General features: G+C 42.1%; 1 protein-coding gene across 1 annotated transcript in view; it reads right to left on the bottom strand.

Annotated features, from left to right (window-relative positions):
- The window catches only part of LOC126077505 (uncharacterized), a 120,186-nt gene that overhangs the window by 67,667 nt on the left and 37,780 nt on the right, over positions 1-14,739 (bottom strand). The window contains 7 exon segments of the mRNA XM_049887048.1: positions 1,483-1,557; positions 1,560-1,605; positions 2,960-3,149; positions 5,174-5,283; positions 8,460-8,621; positions 10,622-10,800; positions 13,517-13,705. Coding sequence (XP_049743005.1) covers positions 1,483-1,557; positions 1,560-1,605; positions 2,960-3,149; positions 5,174-5,283; positions 8,460-8,621; positions 10,622-10,800; positions 13,517-13,705 — 951 coding nt within the window.

Here is a 14,739-nt window from a genome sequence, read left to right as displayed (position 1 = left end):
CTGTCCTCATTAGTTGTACACCTTTACATTTTGGAAAAAAATCCCATACAACACAAATTCAGCAAAGCCCTGTAAATATTTTGGAAAACACAACAGCTCTCAGTGGTGTCTTATAGATAGGAGTGATATGGAAGAGTCCAATACGATTATGGCTGTTCTAATCTTCAGGGACTCAGAAAATGGTGACAGGTGGTTGGTCCACGTCAGAAGGGGCCTGGGCAGAATCCCGCAGTTGTCTCTTTCTGTAAATCAGTATAACTCTTATCGGCTTGGATGCAAGAGGCTGCTCCGTTGCTACTTCTGAATGAAAAAAAAAAAAGTTCTCTTGGCATCAACATATTCTCAGATACTAGACTCATCTCAGTTCCTGATAAAATGGATTTTCTTAAAGATTTCCTCAAAGTGCTGAGATAAATATCATACGACCAAGAAATAGCAAAAATATGAAGGGACGGATGACATGACACTGGTTCTGAATCTAAAATCCACCTTGTAAAATGGGCTGTTGGCAGTTAGCTATGATGTCCAGGTGTTATTGAGACAATTCTGACTCACGGCGACCCCATGTGTTGCAGAACAGAACTGTGCTCCATAGGGTTTTCATGACGGTGACCTTTCGGAAGGAGATCGCCAGGCCTTTCTTCCAAGGCATCTCTGAGCAGGTTTGAACTGCCAACTTTTCGGTTAGTAGCAGGGGGCTTAATTGTTTGCACCACCCAGGGGCACCATACCTATGATTAGCTAGACTCTTATAATACTAGCTACTGAGCCTGGCCTCAGAGAAATCTCTACTAGGCCATTATTGTCTTTTTTACAAATTTACTTGACAACATTATCTTATTTAATCCTCACCAATATCCTAAGATTTAGATACCATTTTTATCTGAATTTTAGAGATTAAGAATTTGAGGCTGAGATGGAAAAACTGGCCACGGATGACAGAACTGCTAACAGTGGGGCAGGGGTTCACACTCTGAAAAGGCTGTTTGACATCAAGTCCTTTTTTTCTCAGTGATGCTGGTTCTGTTCAAATTGTTTCAAAGAGCACTAGATCCCTGAGGTACCTCAGGGACACTGAGCAAGAAGAGGGGGAGAAATAAAACAGGCAGTGCTCTTGGCCCCTCACTTTGGTTTCAACCAGAGTGCATCTGTTAGATATATCAGGGTTCCATTTAAAGTTTTGTTTGAAAAAGTCTCCAAACCACTGTATCCTACCATGCTCTGTCCTGATGCTGTTACAAGCTGCACTAGCAACTTCGTGGCATTGTGGACTTGGTCCTCTTTTCTTTGATCTCACAACAGTGTGCTATCTCCCCCTATCCATGAGCCACGCTTCTGAAGAAGCAGTGAGAAGACCCCGAGGCCCAGCTTCATTGTCCTGGGTCGTGCTGTGGGCTCCAGGACAGTTACTGTCTTGGCATCACCCATGACTCCTACCAGGCTCACTCTTTCTTAGAAAAGCCATTAAATTATTCACAGTACCTGAACCCTTCTCTGAATAATCACAACTCATTGTTGTGATCATTGAGCTTTCCTCTAAGAGGGAAGTGATGTCTTTCCAAATATGTTCAAGCAATTTTTGATAACAAATTGTACAAGAGAAATCTGGAACACAAAATGGCAAAAATGTTTTGTTTTTTTAATATGACAAAGTTATAAATCACATTTCATATAGGCACCCTGAATCTAACCAAAATGTGAAAGAATTCTGAGACAAATTCAGAGTTGATATGAAAGCAAATAAACTAGTTTTCTCTAAGAAACTGTGATACTTTCAAGAGTAGTTTGGGCAAAGACATTAAAAATACTCTTAATCAGTGAAATAAAGATGAAATTTGTGTCCCTGGCTTAATGGTTAATATTTTTATATCAATGGCTACACAGTTAACATTCAGATAATTCTTAAATTACCCACATATGGTGTTGGGGGTAAAGATGTTATTCAATTTATAAAGCATCCGATACATGAAAATTCATGAAATTCACTTCTTGAGTGAAGAAGTATCTTAACCGTGAGAAGTGGAATTTCTCTGTGGGCTGACTGTGAAGGAATGAGGCAGTGGGGTAGAAAAATCTGTCTGTCTGTCTAACTGCTGTCCTTCCCCAAGCATTGTCTTGCCTTAGGCTTGCTCTGTGGGGGTGCTAGTGGGAAATTGTGATCTTATTAAGCACCCTGCTGCTCCCTTAGGATGTTCTGGAATCTTTTACTAGTTTCTTCACCCCGATAGCAGACATAAAAGGGCAGCCAAGTATTTCTGAGTGGGCCAGTGCTGGCAGAAGTCTAGTGTGTGTGGAACCAAGGGTGCTCATATTGCCTGGCCCCCTGGGATGTGCATGGGCACAACTGCAAGCAATGCCTAGATGAGCTCGGTGCTGTCAGAACTACCAATGTTTAGATGAGGGGGCTGGCTTGGAGACTTTGCCCAAGGTTACACATCCAGCAATGGTAAGGTTGAGAGTTGAAGCTTGGCTTGTCTAACTTCAAAGCCCAGGTTTTTTCTGTCATATCACACCTTTCATCACACCACTTTTTTATCTCTCTGTGGTTTGGTCAGAGCCCTGGTGGCACACTGGTTAAACAGCACGCTGCTAACTGAAACGTCAGCGCTTCAAATTCACCAGCCACTCCTTGGAAACCCTATGGGGCAGTTCTACTCTTTCCTATAGGGTTGCTGTTAAGTCGGAATCCACTTGATGGCAATGGGTTTTGGTTTATGGTTCAGTCAGTCTTGTATTTAGTGTCCTGAATGGGAAAGAAGTGACTCAGCTGCTCTCAATTTCCCATTTAACGACCCACCTTCCCATACCCCACCATGATAAGATAAATGACTCTGCCATCCCAGAAAAGTAGGATTAAAGTGTACACTTTTAAAAAATGGTGCTTTAGATAACAACCTGATTTTCAAGTTCGAAGTGAGGCCCCGGGCCCCAAAGGCATAAAAAGGAGAAATAGGATTACCTTTTTTGTCAATTCATTTTCCAGTCCTGGGCTGCAGGAAGTAGAAGACCAAAGGATGCTTGGGGCGATACAGACTGATAAATTATATGCAGTTATCTGATTGGATGCAGAATGTTGTTCAATGTTGTGTAAAGCCCCAAAAAGGTATCGCAGGAGAACAACATTGGCTTTTGGAAGTTGGTCTAAAAGCCTTGAAATACAGAAAAACACACTCTTAAGTCATTTCTTTAAGAATTTGTAAAGAAGGAGAAAGACATTTTTTTTCTCCACAACGTCCATAACCCAATGAAAAACGTAAAAGAATGTAGAACTCTGTGTCATAAAAAATGCTGCCTGCAATATTTCCCAGAAACCACTACCATGTGTTTAACTAAAAAAAAACCAAAACCTGTTGCTATCGAGTCTATTCCAACTCATATCGAACCTATAAGACAGAGCAGAACCCCTTCATAGCATTTCCAAGGAGCACCTGGTGGATTCGAACTGCCGACCCTTTGGTTAACAGCTATGGCACTCAGCCACTATGCCACAGGGTTTCTGAGTTTCACTTGGACTAATCTTATTAATGTAGAATTTAATATAAATTTAGTACAAACCCCATAACATTCCAGAATGTGCTCAATTAACACTCACAAACGTTACTGATGAAATTAAACAGCAATTGCATTGAAAATACTCCCTTTATTTCCAAGGTAACAACGAAAAACATGCCGTCTGATGATAAAAGTTCACATCTTATCTACTAAGACGTATAAGTACGTTCTGAGATCTGCTCTGCTCGGCAGCATCCAAGGTCAATTTTATTCCAAATCAATCTCAATGGTACCGCTTTCTTCTACAACTTTACAAGAGTATAATTTTCAATGTTCTAATATTTGTGATTAATTTTTTTTTTCTAATCATGCATTGGAACTGTTTCTCAGTTCATATTCAGTTTTACTTTTTTTTTTATAACAAGATGCTGCAACTTGCAGAAAATATGGTCACTAAAACGGCACCAGGAACAGGGAGCCCAGCTCTGAGTACTACGGACTGATGATACACCCTTAAAGTAGTGTGAAGTACACAGGTTTTATACTAGCAGCAGCAACAAGCTATGGGATGTGATACTTGATGTACCCGAACGGTCTCCTCTAAAGGGTAACACGAGTGCAGTTGGTAACATGCACAACAGAGAGCTATAGGACTTGGTGCTCACTGTACTCAAATGGTCTTCTCTAAACTATAAGAGAAATAGAGGTGGTATTTTGTTCCATCGCCTTGTTTTCTGGTGTCTTTCACGCTGTTCCTTAGATTCTAACTCTTCAATGCAAATACTGTGTTCTATTGCTAAAACGGAGTTTATCAAAAGTATTGTGAAGGCGATAATTCATAACATTTGCAAGTCGCGAAAAAAGAATTGTTCTCAACAGGCATATACACATACTACATACTATTGGAATTCTAGGGTTTTTCACAGAAGGAAAGCTTAGGAAACGGAGTTACTGGGTACTTTTTTCCTATTCTGCTATGTTGCACATAACATTCATGATGAGTCCTGCCAGAAATTTCTACTTGCATGGGCATAGACCTGGAATTCTTTGTGATCATTTCTTGACTTTGCAATTTGAGCTTCTGTTTTCTCTGACTCTTGCAGGGAGCTAATTACCACTCCACCATGTTCCCCCAGAACCTCTGAGTGTCCCTTTTATAGCACTGATGACACTTCAGTTTATCTACTTCTCTCCTCCACCAGCGTCTGAGTTTCTTGAGGTGAGGGATTAGGTCCTTCACCTCTGTGTGCCTAGAGACTAGCAGAGTTGCAGGTATGAACGCATACAGAAATGCTTCATTAAATTTACTTCCTGAGCATGATAAGACTTTCTGGTTGGTTAAATATTTGAGAAATTTAAATAATAACGCTGTCAGAGTTGTCCTCTACCACCTCTCTTGCACTAACAGATTTCATCTCCTATTAATTTCAAATATTCAGAAGGTGCACAATGGTCAACGGTCCCCTATTAGTAAGGTGAGGAGAAAAACAGTAACTTGGTGACAGCAGCAATGTAGACATCTATTTTTAAACTGGCCTCCATGGGTGTGACCACATGAAACCCTTTGGCAGTGGTCCTTATTTAGTAGGCAAAGTTGTACAATAGAAGCTATTTTTTCCTGAGAGTGTGTTGGTTGTATTTTTGAGGCATGGCCAGAGCTGGGTAATGACTGCATCATTACCTCTGGATTCCAGTTATTTTCTCCTCCTCATTCCCTTCATCAATAACAGTAAGCCATTGATAATACAGACCAGAGGAAAATACACTTTCCTGGATGTTTCTAAAAAAATCCTAAAATAGATGAAAAATAATATTATTCTTAGGACAAATGTGTATTAGACAAATGATAGAAATCACATTTAGTTGAAAAATTCAGTGTGGTCCCCACTTCCTTCATAGCCACCCACACTGTGACATCCACAGAGCTCGGCTCCACCTCTTTGCTGACTTGCACACCCATAAGCAGGTGCTTGGATTTTCTCCAACTAAAACTAGTGGCATAAAAGCAGAGTCTGGGCTGTGATGGGAATAAAGGTAAAGCCCCTTTCTGTCTTCTGAAATCTTCCTATGTACAGTTTAGCCAACTGGTACAAACTACAAGGCCTGGTGATAAACACCCTAAATCCTATTATTTTCTTCAAAAGAGATACACATACACATTTTGATGATCTATTTCAGCCATGGGATTCTTAATTCCTGGCAAGAAAAGTTCTGAAACAAACACCACACACACAAATACAGGCACACACTCACACACACATAAAACAGGAGTAGGTCTTCTGACTTGAGATACATGTGCTTCTTTGGAAAAACCTCCTCTCATAAAAGCTTTGTTTTTCATCTCTTTAAGGGTTCTTGTTGTTTCTGTGCACCCCCGAGTGGATTCAGACTCATCAAAATGACCCCATGTGACAGAGGAGAACTGCCTCATAGGGTTTCCTAGGCTGTAATTTTTTTTGAATCTTTATGGGAGCAGATCACCAGGCCTTTTCTCCTGAGGAGCGGCTGGTGGTTCAAACCACTGACCTTTCCGTTAGGAGCTGAGTGCTTCATGATTGTGCCACCAGGGCTCCTCGCCTTAATTGGAAAGGTGGGATAGGATATCCTATTTTCTGGGGGTTTAATTTCTTTGGGAAGTAAAATGTTCCAAAACAGAAAGAAATAATCAAAGTTTAGATACAGCAAAACTTCAGGCCTCTGAGTACTAGAGCCACAGGCGTCCACAGGCCAGCTTCCTAAGTGGTGACCTGGAAAATCTGTCTTAATATCATACAGTTGGGCCTATTAAAATTTATTAAGCTTAATTTCAGTGTGATAACAAGGGGAAAACGTCAGATCACCTTGCTAGCTTCAAAGTCACATCTTTCTGCCAGTGGTCTCACTAAATAAATAGCTCGAACACTCACCCAACACCCCCCCAACAACAACAACAAAAAAAACATTGTCTTTGAGTCCATTCTGACTCATAGTGACCGTATAGGACACAGAAGAACTGCTCCACAGGGTTTCCAAGGAGCAGCTGGTGGATTCTAACTGCCAACCTTTATGGTTAGCAGTCATAACACGCCTTAGCTCTTAACCACTGTGCCAGGAGACTTCTCTTAATAGCAGCTACTACAGGAAATGCCTCAGGGCAACTATCATGATCACAATCTGGAAATCATTCACTCTTTCTTATATTTACTGAGGTCCTGTGTGTGTCAGGCTCTGCTTTGCATTCTGAGGACTTAGCTGTGAAGAAAACGGACAAAGTCAGTCTCCCAAGTCCCTCCCACCCTCCACTCATTAGAGCAATGGTGACCTTGCTTCCTCTGCATCCTTCCAACAGGGCACTGCCTGAACAGAAGCATGTCCCTTCTTCCGTTACCAGTGCCCTGTAAGGATCCCAAGGAGACCAAACACCGAACTCACAAAATAACAATAGGGCAAAAATTCAGCTTAGGCTGTTGGTACATGCAGAATTCTGCATACTGTCTTGGTGGAAGTCTCACAGTAAGGGGCCACAGCCTTTTGATCTGGGGGCTGGCTAATTTATGCTAATCAACTTGTTAAAAGCTAGTGGACAGGAGGGTGATAGAGAAAAGCGGATACATACTAGTGATAGAATATTTGTTGCTATATATTTTCATATGGACCAAGACACAGGTTTGCAAGAAACGGCCATTTACTAATGTACATATTTGCCCCAATTATCTAGACAGGTTTGATTGTATATAAAGTCATGAAATAATATTAAATGGGCACCTGGCCAGTTGACTGGAAAGGGAATGTAGAAAATTCTTCTTTGCTTATGTCTAGGGCAAGGCACTTTTGATCTTCGTGCCTCAGCCTGAGTTGGAGGCCCTCTTGCATCTCCGCCATGCTGGGGACCAGAGCCCTGAAGCAGGCCTGCAGAGGCTGTTCTGGGATCAACACTTTGCTTAAAGTTGGTCTTGGATGTAGGTTCTATTTTCAAAATATGTGAGGCATCTCTAAGGATGTTAAGAGCAAGGCATCAGAGAAGAGCAGGTTACCGCGTAACTGTGCCGTGCGTGGCAGATTAAGCACAACACGTATTAACAAAGAATGCTGAAGGTGGTCAAGATGAAAGAAGGCCCAATGGTAGCATCATTCCTATGGCACTTTTAAAGTGAAAGGCATTAAGAGAATGGAAGGAATGATGATAAAACCAGTGGAGCTGTTGGTGGCCTCACTGCGCATTTATTTATTTTATTTTATTCTAGTTTAAGTGAAAGTTTACAAATCAAGTCAGTCTTTCATACAAAAACTTATACACACCTGGCTATGTCCTCCTAGTTGCTCTTCCCCAATGAGTACAGCACACTCCTCCTCTGCACCCTGTATATTTTCCGTATGGATTCAATGAGCCCCTGTCCCCCTCTGCACTCTCACCTTGACTCCAGACAGGAGCTGCCCACATAGTCTCGTGTGTCTGCTTGGGCCAGGAAGCTCACTCCTCACCAGTATCATTTTCTGTCCTATAATCCTGTCCAATCCCTGTCTGAAGTTGGCTTGGAGAATGGTTCAGTCTTGGGCTAACAGAGGATCTGGGGACCGTGACCTCTGGGGTCCCTCTAGTCTCATGGACTGAGTATTTTTGGGCTCATCATAAGGTAAAAATTTCCTTACTATGGGAAATTTTTGTCATTATTTTCAAAAGTTTCAAAAGAAATTTCTTTTGGAAACTTTGCCATCATTTCCGGTGAGGAGCTCTTCAAAGGTAGGATACTTCTGTGTGTGTGAGTGTGTGCTTTGAAATTTTTATTTTTAATTTTTTTGCACATGGCATGCAGACAGGTGCTTTTAACTGACCAAGGCAGTTTCCTTACCTTTCTGTAATGTTTTTCAGATTTTCAAATTCTGACTGTATTGTACCTACTATGGCTCTTTGCCAATCATGAAGAAGGGAGCCAGTCATATTTCTTTACAGCTACACTGTGTGAAGATAATGCTAGAACTTTCCTTACCTTTAAGACAGATGCTACTACCAAAACCGACTCATCCTCCAAATTCACCTTCTCTCCTGAGTTTAGTTTCTGCTTGAGGGCTCCACATGCTCTGACACTGGCCGATATTCTGAAGATGCCCTCTGTCAGAGGCCCTTTTTGGTTAAGAAAGAAAAGCATGTCCTGGGGGGAAGGAATGGAAAAGACAATATGCAGAATTTCATACACACAGGCCTCAGCACAAGCTTGTCCTTGTTGGCATCCGGAGCTAGGCTACAGGAGACTATGGTGCTGAAGCTGGAAGGACTCAAGTAAATTCTTTAGGTTTTTTTTTTTTTTTTTTTTTTTGGCATCTCTAAATATGTTTTCTATTCATTGGTCCACTCTACATTCCTACACTGAAACACTTCAAACACTTGTTTTATTCAGATTTTCTTTTTCAGTTAATTTACACTTCTAAATCAAACTTCTCTGTCTACTTTAAGACTTCTGTTACATCACCCCGTCCTACCTCACCATTCTTTCCCCGTTTGCTTATCGCTTTTAAGCAACCGTATCCCCCATTCCTACTTCTTGTATTTCCTCTCCTCTTTCAAAATCAGGCTCAAAAACCTTCTCCTCCAGATTTTTTAAAATTTTCTAGATAGCCTTCTCCAAATAAATCCTCTCAGCACTTTCTGGAAAACCTGGTGGCGTAGTGGTAAAGTGCTACTGCTGCTAACCAAAAGGTCGGCAGTTCAAATCCACCATGCGCTCCTTGGAAACTCTATGGGGCACTTCTACTCTGTCCTGTAGGGTTCCTATGAGTCAGAATTGACTTGATAGCAATGGTTTAGTTTGGTTTCTTACTTTTTCATTTCCTTTTTCTCTATCTTCATGTCTCGTGCTTGCAGTCAGAGGTCTATCTAGGGAAAGCAGTGCCTAGGGCAATTAGTGTTAAATCTCTCAATGATCTCTCACCGCTGGCCATGGAAAATGTGATGGCCAATGGAAACTGTTCTGGCACCCTGCCTCAAGTGGTGCCCAGGGCACGCAGTCAGAGCACAGGACTGGCACCCTATCTGCCCAACTCCCCCTACCCCCAGATAGGCCTCTGCTTGCAGTGTAGAAAGATAATAGGTGTTGGAGTCAGGTAACCTGTGGCACTGAACTCTATTATACCACCTATTCACTGTGTGACCTTGGGGAAAGTATAGTACTTACCTATATTAAAGCTTTTGTTTATCTCGTTTGTGAAATGGGGATGATGATAATCACAAACCAAAACAAACCCGTTGCCCTGGGACAATTCCAACTCCCAACAATCCTATAGCACAGAGTAGAACTGCCCCATAGGGTTTCCAAGGAGAAGCCAGTGGAACCAATCTGCCAACCCTTAGGTTAGCAACCCAGCTCTTAACTACTGCAACTCCAGGGCTCTCTGATGATACTAATAATTACCCCAAATTTTCTGTGAAAGTTTCAGGGTCTGGGGTGGTACCCAGCATGCCCTTAAGATGATGATTTTCTTCACATCAAGCATGTGAAGCACTAGTACAGGCCCCGGAGGGATACTAGATACTCAATAACTGTAAACACTGATGGTTTAATACACTATTTTGAGAGAACACAAGCTAAACTTTGTGGCTTTCGTTTGACCTATTCTATCAGGATTAAGATATTGGTATATGCCAGAAGGTGAGTCTTGTAGACTTAAGCTTATGCACTTGAAATAAAATCAAACGCCATCTGAAATATAAAATCTAACACCATCTGAAATATTTTGAGTTGTAAGATTGAGTAGTCTCAGCAGAAGAGGCAACTAAGGGAAAACTGAGAGTAGCGTGGAGTTCAAGGAAGGAGCTGAAAGGAGAATGTGAGGATGAGGTGGAATCCCTGCTTCAGAGACTGGTATACACAGAGCACATTGTGACATCTGAGCAGGCATAGGTGGGTTTTTGCTGAAACTAGTTGAATGGAAAAATTACCTTTTTCTCTTGTGTCTACCTTATGATTCTGCAATAACTAAGTCAAATTTTTATTCTTTGAAAGAATATAACAAAGCTTCTCAGCCAAAGCCAGGGGCTGTCTAGTGCTTTCTCCACTTAGAAATAGATTTGGATGAGAACACATGTGCTCGCAGAGCTTTCCCTTCCTCAGTGTCTCTCCTCAGGGGGGCCACAGAAGGCCAAAAGGAGACCTACCCAGAGAGGAGTGGGCAGGTCATCATTGGGACAAACATCTTTGAGCAGAACTCCAAAGAGCTTCCCTGGCTCGGGGGATGGTAGAGCCCTGCACACGTTGTCCTGGCAAGTGCTGGGGTTTCGCTGAAAGGCCCAGTTTACCATAGGCCATTTCTTTTCACCTGTCTTCTGGCCTGCATCTAAGAAAGAAGTGAGATTATTAGAAGTAGTAGATTAATTCACTTAAACTTATTTCCACTGTTTTCATTTGTAGAGCATCTTGTTTGCTAGGGCTAGAAGAGAGAGAAATGGAGTCACTAACTGTGTAGAATTTCCCCCATCCTGGGGTAGGTGGATCACATCCTCGTGGTGTTAACTTGTTCTGTTTTCCCTTTTTCCATAAATGGATAGTTACATCCAGAGGCTTGATCAGACTCAGGTTCAATTCTTCTGGAGGTGACACTTCCTACAGGTGCTATCTGCTCCTGTTGCAGTGCCTCCTGAGGCACCGAATGCTTGGTGGTACAAGTTCACTGATGTTAAATATGACCCATGGGGAATCAGATCCCATTTGAAAAGCTAAAAAAATGTGGTATCAAAATCAAGTAGAGTTTGATAATTACCTACCTTTATGTTAAGTCTCCCCCCTCTAGATTTCCTCTTTGGCTTTCTGAGTGAGTGCCTGACTATTGTGAATTCTTTCTTACCAAAAAGATCTGCCCTTCATGACTCAACCTCCCTGACCCCACCACTTGGGCACCTATAACTCCTTCACTCTGAGGGGCCACAACTTTCAAGCAGTTCCATGGACGATGTGCTTCCCCCTGAGGGCAGGGTTCTTGGGAAGTCACCTTTAAATGCTGACTGTGTGGTAAGAACCCAAGTGGCCTTGTTTCTTGTAACATCCACCCATGCTACCCAGAGATGATTTTTAGCTATCCAACAGTCCCTGTCAAAGGAATGCTGAACAAGAAGAGCTTTTCCAAGATCAGGTGGTCAGCAATGAAAACCTGAGTTCAAAGAGGTCTTTTCTACTACTCAGCTATGAATGTTTCCTGATAAGGTATCCTAATATTTTTTTAAGCTGCTTAGAACCAGACGCTAAAAGAGTCCATAGACGAGCCAAGTTGTGGGAGGAAGAACAGATGAGCAACATTTCACCAAATATCCTTAAATGCCCATTGACTTGGCTTTTCTAGGACGTGGCAATTATAACCTTAGGTGCGGTACTTGCGGTGCTGGATCAGAGGGTTCTGCCAGGTATGGGAACAAATTACTCAATCTCTTTGAACTTCAGGTTCTTCAACTTTAACATGACATCTCATGGAACTGAGTACTAAAATGGATGAAATGTATAACGTACAACTCAGCGCAAGGCACAGTGCATAGTAACCTTGATGAGAATGATTTTCCTCACTTAGAGGGCCCAAGGCAGTCAAGACATCAGTCTCCTCCTCTACAAGCAGACCCCATCCCCTTCTCCATTTGGCTTAACACCCTCCAGAGGGTATGCAGTCATGAAGGATTGCCACCATTCCACCTAACTAAGACTCTTTCTTCCTGCCCTAACATTCACACTCCATCGTTTTAAAAGTCTCAAGGAAAACAAACACATTCCTCAACCCAGGAAGGGATTCCTATACATCCAGCAATGTCAACATTTGCAAATGTTGAACGTACAGATTAATATATAGGTGAAGTAGTTGTACTTGGCCTGGTTTCCCTACCCTTGACCTGATTTTATTATTTCTAAAACTATCCAAATGTATTCAGTTATTTAGCTTTAATACCTCTTAAGAAAATTGCTCTATCCCTTGTTGTAAACCCAGTGCCGTCGAGTCGATTCTGACTCATTTGATTTAAAGCTATACATAAAGCGATTCTGTGACATAAACAGAAGGCAAAGTGTAAACTGAGTACTGTACTTTCTCAAAAGGACGTTTGGGCTTAAATGGACCTTTTGTTACGTACACTATCTTGCGTAAGAGTTCATGTTGCCTCTGGGACCAGTGAAAATAAGTGCTATTGTCATGAAAACTATGAGGTGATTGAACAAGCTGACTTTATAGAAACCTAGCCTTTCTTCAACGGTCCTGGCAAGATTGGAGTAGTGTTACCTCATGCTTGTAAATAGGGTATTAATATTAAAAAATAAAATGTGTAAAACTTTGTGCTTATAGAATAACTATCATAAAAATAAAAACACTTTAAGTGGGAATTCCATTCTGGCCACACTATTCCTGAAATTAATGATACATTTTCTTCAAAAAGAGAAATACTGATGGGAAAATACAGGAATGGTAGGAAAAAGAATGGTAAGAAGGAAGATTAAAAAGCCCCCAACCATACACACTTGGTACTGCTCCAGTCTAGACCTCGGTCAGAAGCACATAGGGAAAGTGAGCTTGGTCCTCATGGCTCGCTGTGGAGGTAGAACTTAGAGGCCACTTCAGCCCAAGCTCAGAATAGATTCCAGTTCAGCTCCGAAACTCTTCTACTCCACTCTTCCATTCCTTGTGGGTCTAAGCTAAAAATAAATCCCCTTCTGCTGTGGCCTGGATCCTGAGGAAAGCCCTGAGATGGGGAAAACATGACTTTCCAGGCCTTAAGAAGCCCATATTCTAATAAGACACACAGATATGTACACACATACTTAAAATATGCATGAAGGTCCCTGGGGATACAGAGAAGGGAACTACTACTATCTGGAGGAATGAAAAGAAGCTTTCTAGAAGTGAGTTGGGTCTTGAGGACAGACCCTTGGCATTTCTCTCAGTCTCATTCTTGGTGAAGATTGCATCCTTGCTTACACTGCCCTTTTCCCTGGCATGGAGAATCAGCTCTGTGTTATGATTTTGTTTCTAGGAATGGAGACATGAGCTGAAAGAAGGCACCTGCAGGGGGGAAGGGACTCACTTTTCTGCTCCTGGCTCCTCAGTGGGAGCCTGGGCTTTAGGACGAACGGACCTTCCATCTCTGGGAATGGCTGCTCCAGTAAGAAGGGCTCCTGGAGGGTGGATGGAGATGTGGAGCCCCTTAGGCGGTGTGGCAGGAGTGCAGTGCCTTGAAGATGGCTCATTTTTATTCCATAGGGATGTTCATGTCCTATACAGAGAAACATGTACATACAGATTCAGGCCGACTGGTGATGGGTGTGATCAAAGCTACCTTACGGCACCCACGTGCACCACACTGGCGTGTGGGCCTCGGGGATAAAGAAGGCTGTGTCTCCTGCGTGTGCTCTCAAGGGGGAGACCGTGCACAAAGTAGGGGCCCAAGAAAAAAGGTGTTTAAAAAAACGTAAAGAGAAAATAGTCTTTAAAATATGTTACCTGATTGGAAAGTAGAGATCAGTTTGAGCACTACACCATGTTGACTTTTACTATGTTTCCATCTGAGAATATTTAAAGCCCTCTAGTTTCTGCCTAGAAACTAACTAGATCTGAGCATCTTAGGCAAATTACCTGACCAGCACCCCAGCCTAAATTCATCATTTAAAGCACTTACCATCAATATTACACAGATTTGTACAGATCAGAGTAACAAAGGAAATATATTAATAAACATTGGCAGTTAATGTTCTTTAAATAATTGGATGATACGTGTCAAGACTCACTAGGATCACTCTTCTCTAACACATATGTCCATTTAACAGGTATTTCATTACATTTCATTAATTCTATAGCCAGAGCAGCCGGTAGAGTTGCCCTTATGCTTACCTCCTCTCCCCCTCCCCCCACCCCCCCGCTGGAGTGAGGGTGGCCCTCACAGGCAGAATTAGAAGTAAGGCTGCAGAGTGTTGGAAGCCCAGAAGCCAACTACAAAACAGTGTTTACAGAGTGAAACGGAACCCTCAGTCATTAGGTGTTGACCGCCAAATGATATCTTTTGCTCTTTCATGCTTCCAATGGCTTCCTCTCCATCGAATTCTCAGAGACCCTGTGCTGCAATGTAGATTGAGCTTTTTAAGAAGAGCCCAAACACTCCCTTTCTTCTAGTTCTGACTGACTGTAACGTGGTGAGCTCTTGCCTTTCCTTCTCTCCTGGAATAAATACAATATGAATGCTCTGTTCATAACAAGAACTAAGCCACAAAGAAGCTTCCACGAGAGCGACAAAATAAAACAAATTCATCAGGT

The sequence above is a fragment of the Elephas maximus genome, chromosome 5 (genome assembly GCF_024166365.1).
Source record: "Elephas maximus indicus isolate mEleMax1 chromosome 5, mEleMax1 primary haplotype, whole genome shotgun sequence".
Classification (NCBI taxonomy): Eukaryota; Metazoa; Chordata; class Mammalia; order Proboscidea; family Elephantidae; genus Elephas; species Elephas maximus.
The sequence above is the reverse complement of the archived record's forward strand: the minus strand, read 5'-3'. Positions and strand labels throughout refer to the sequence as shown.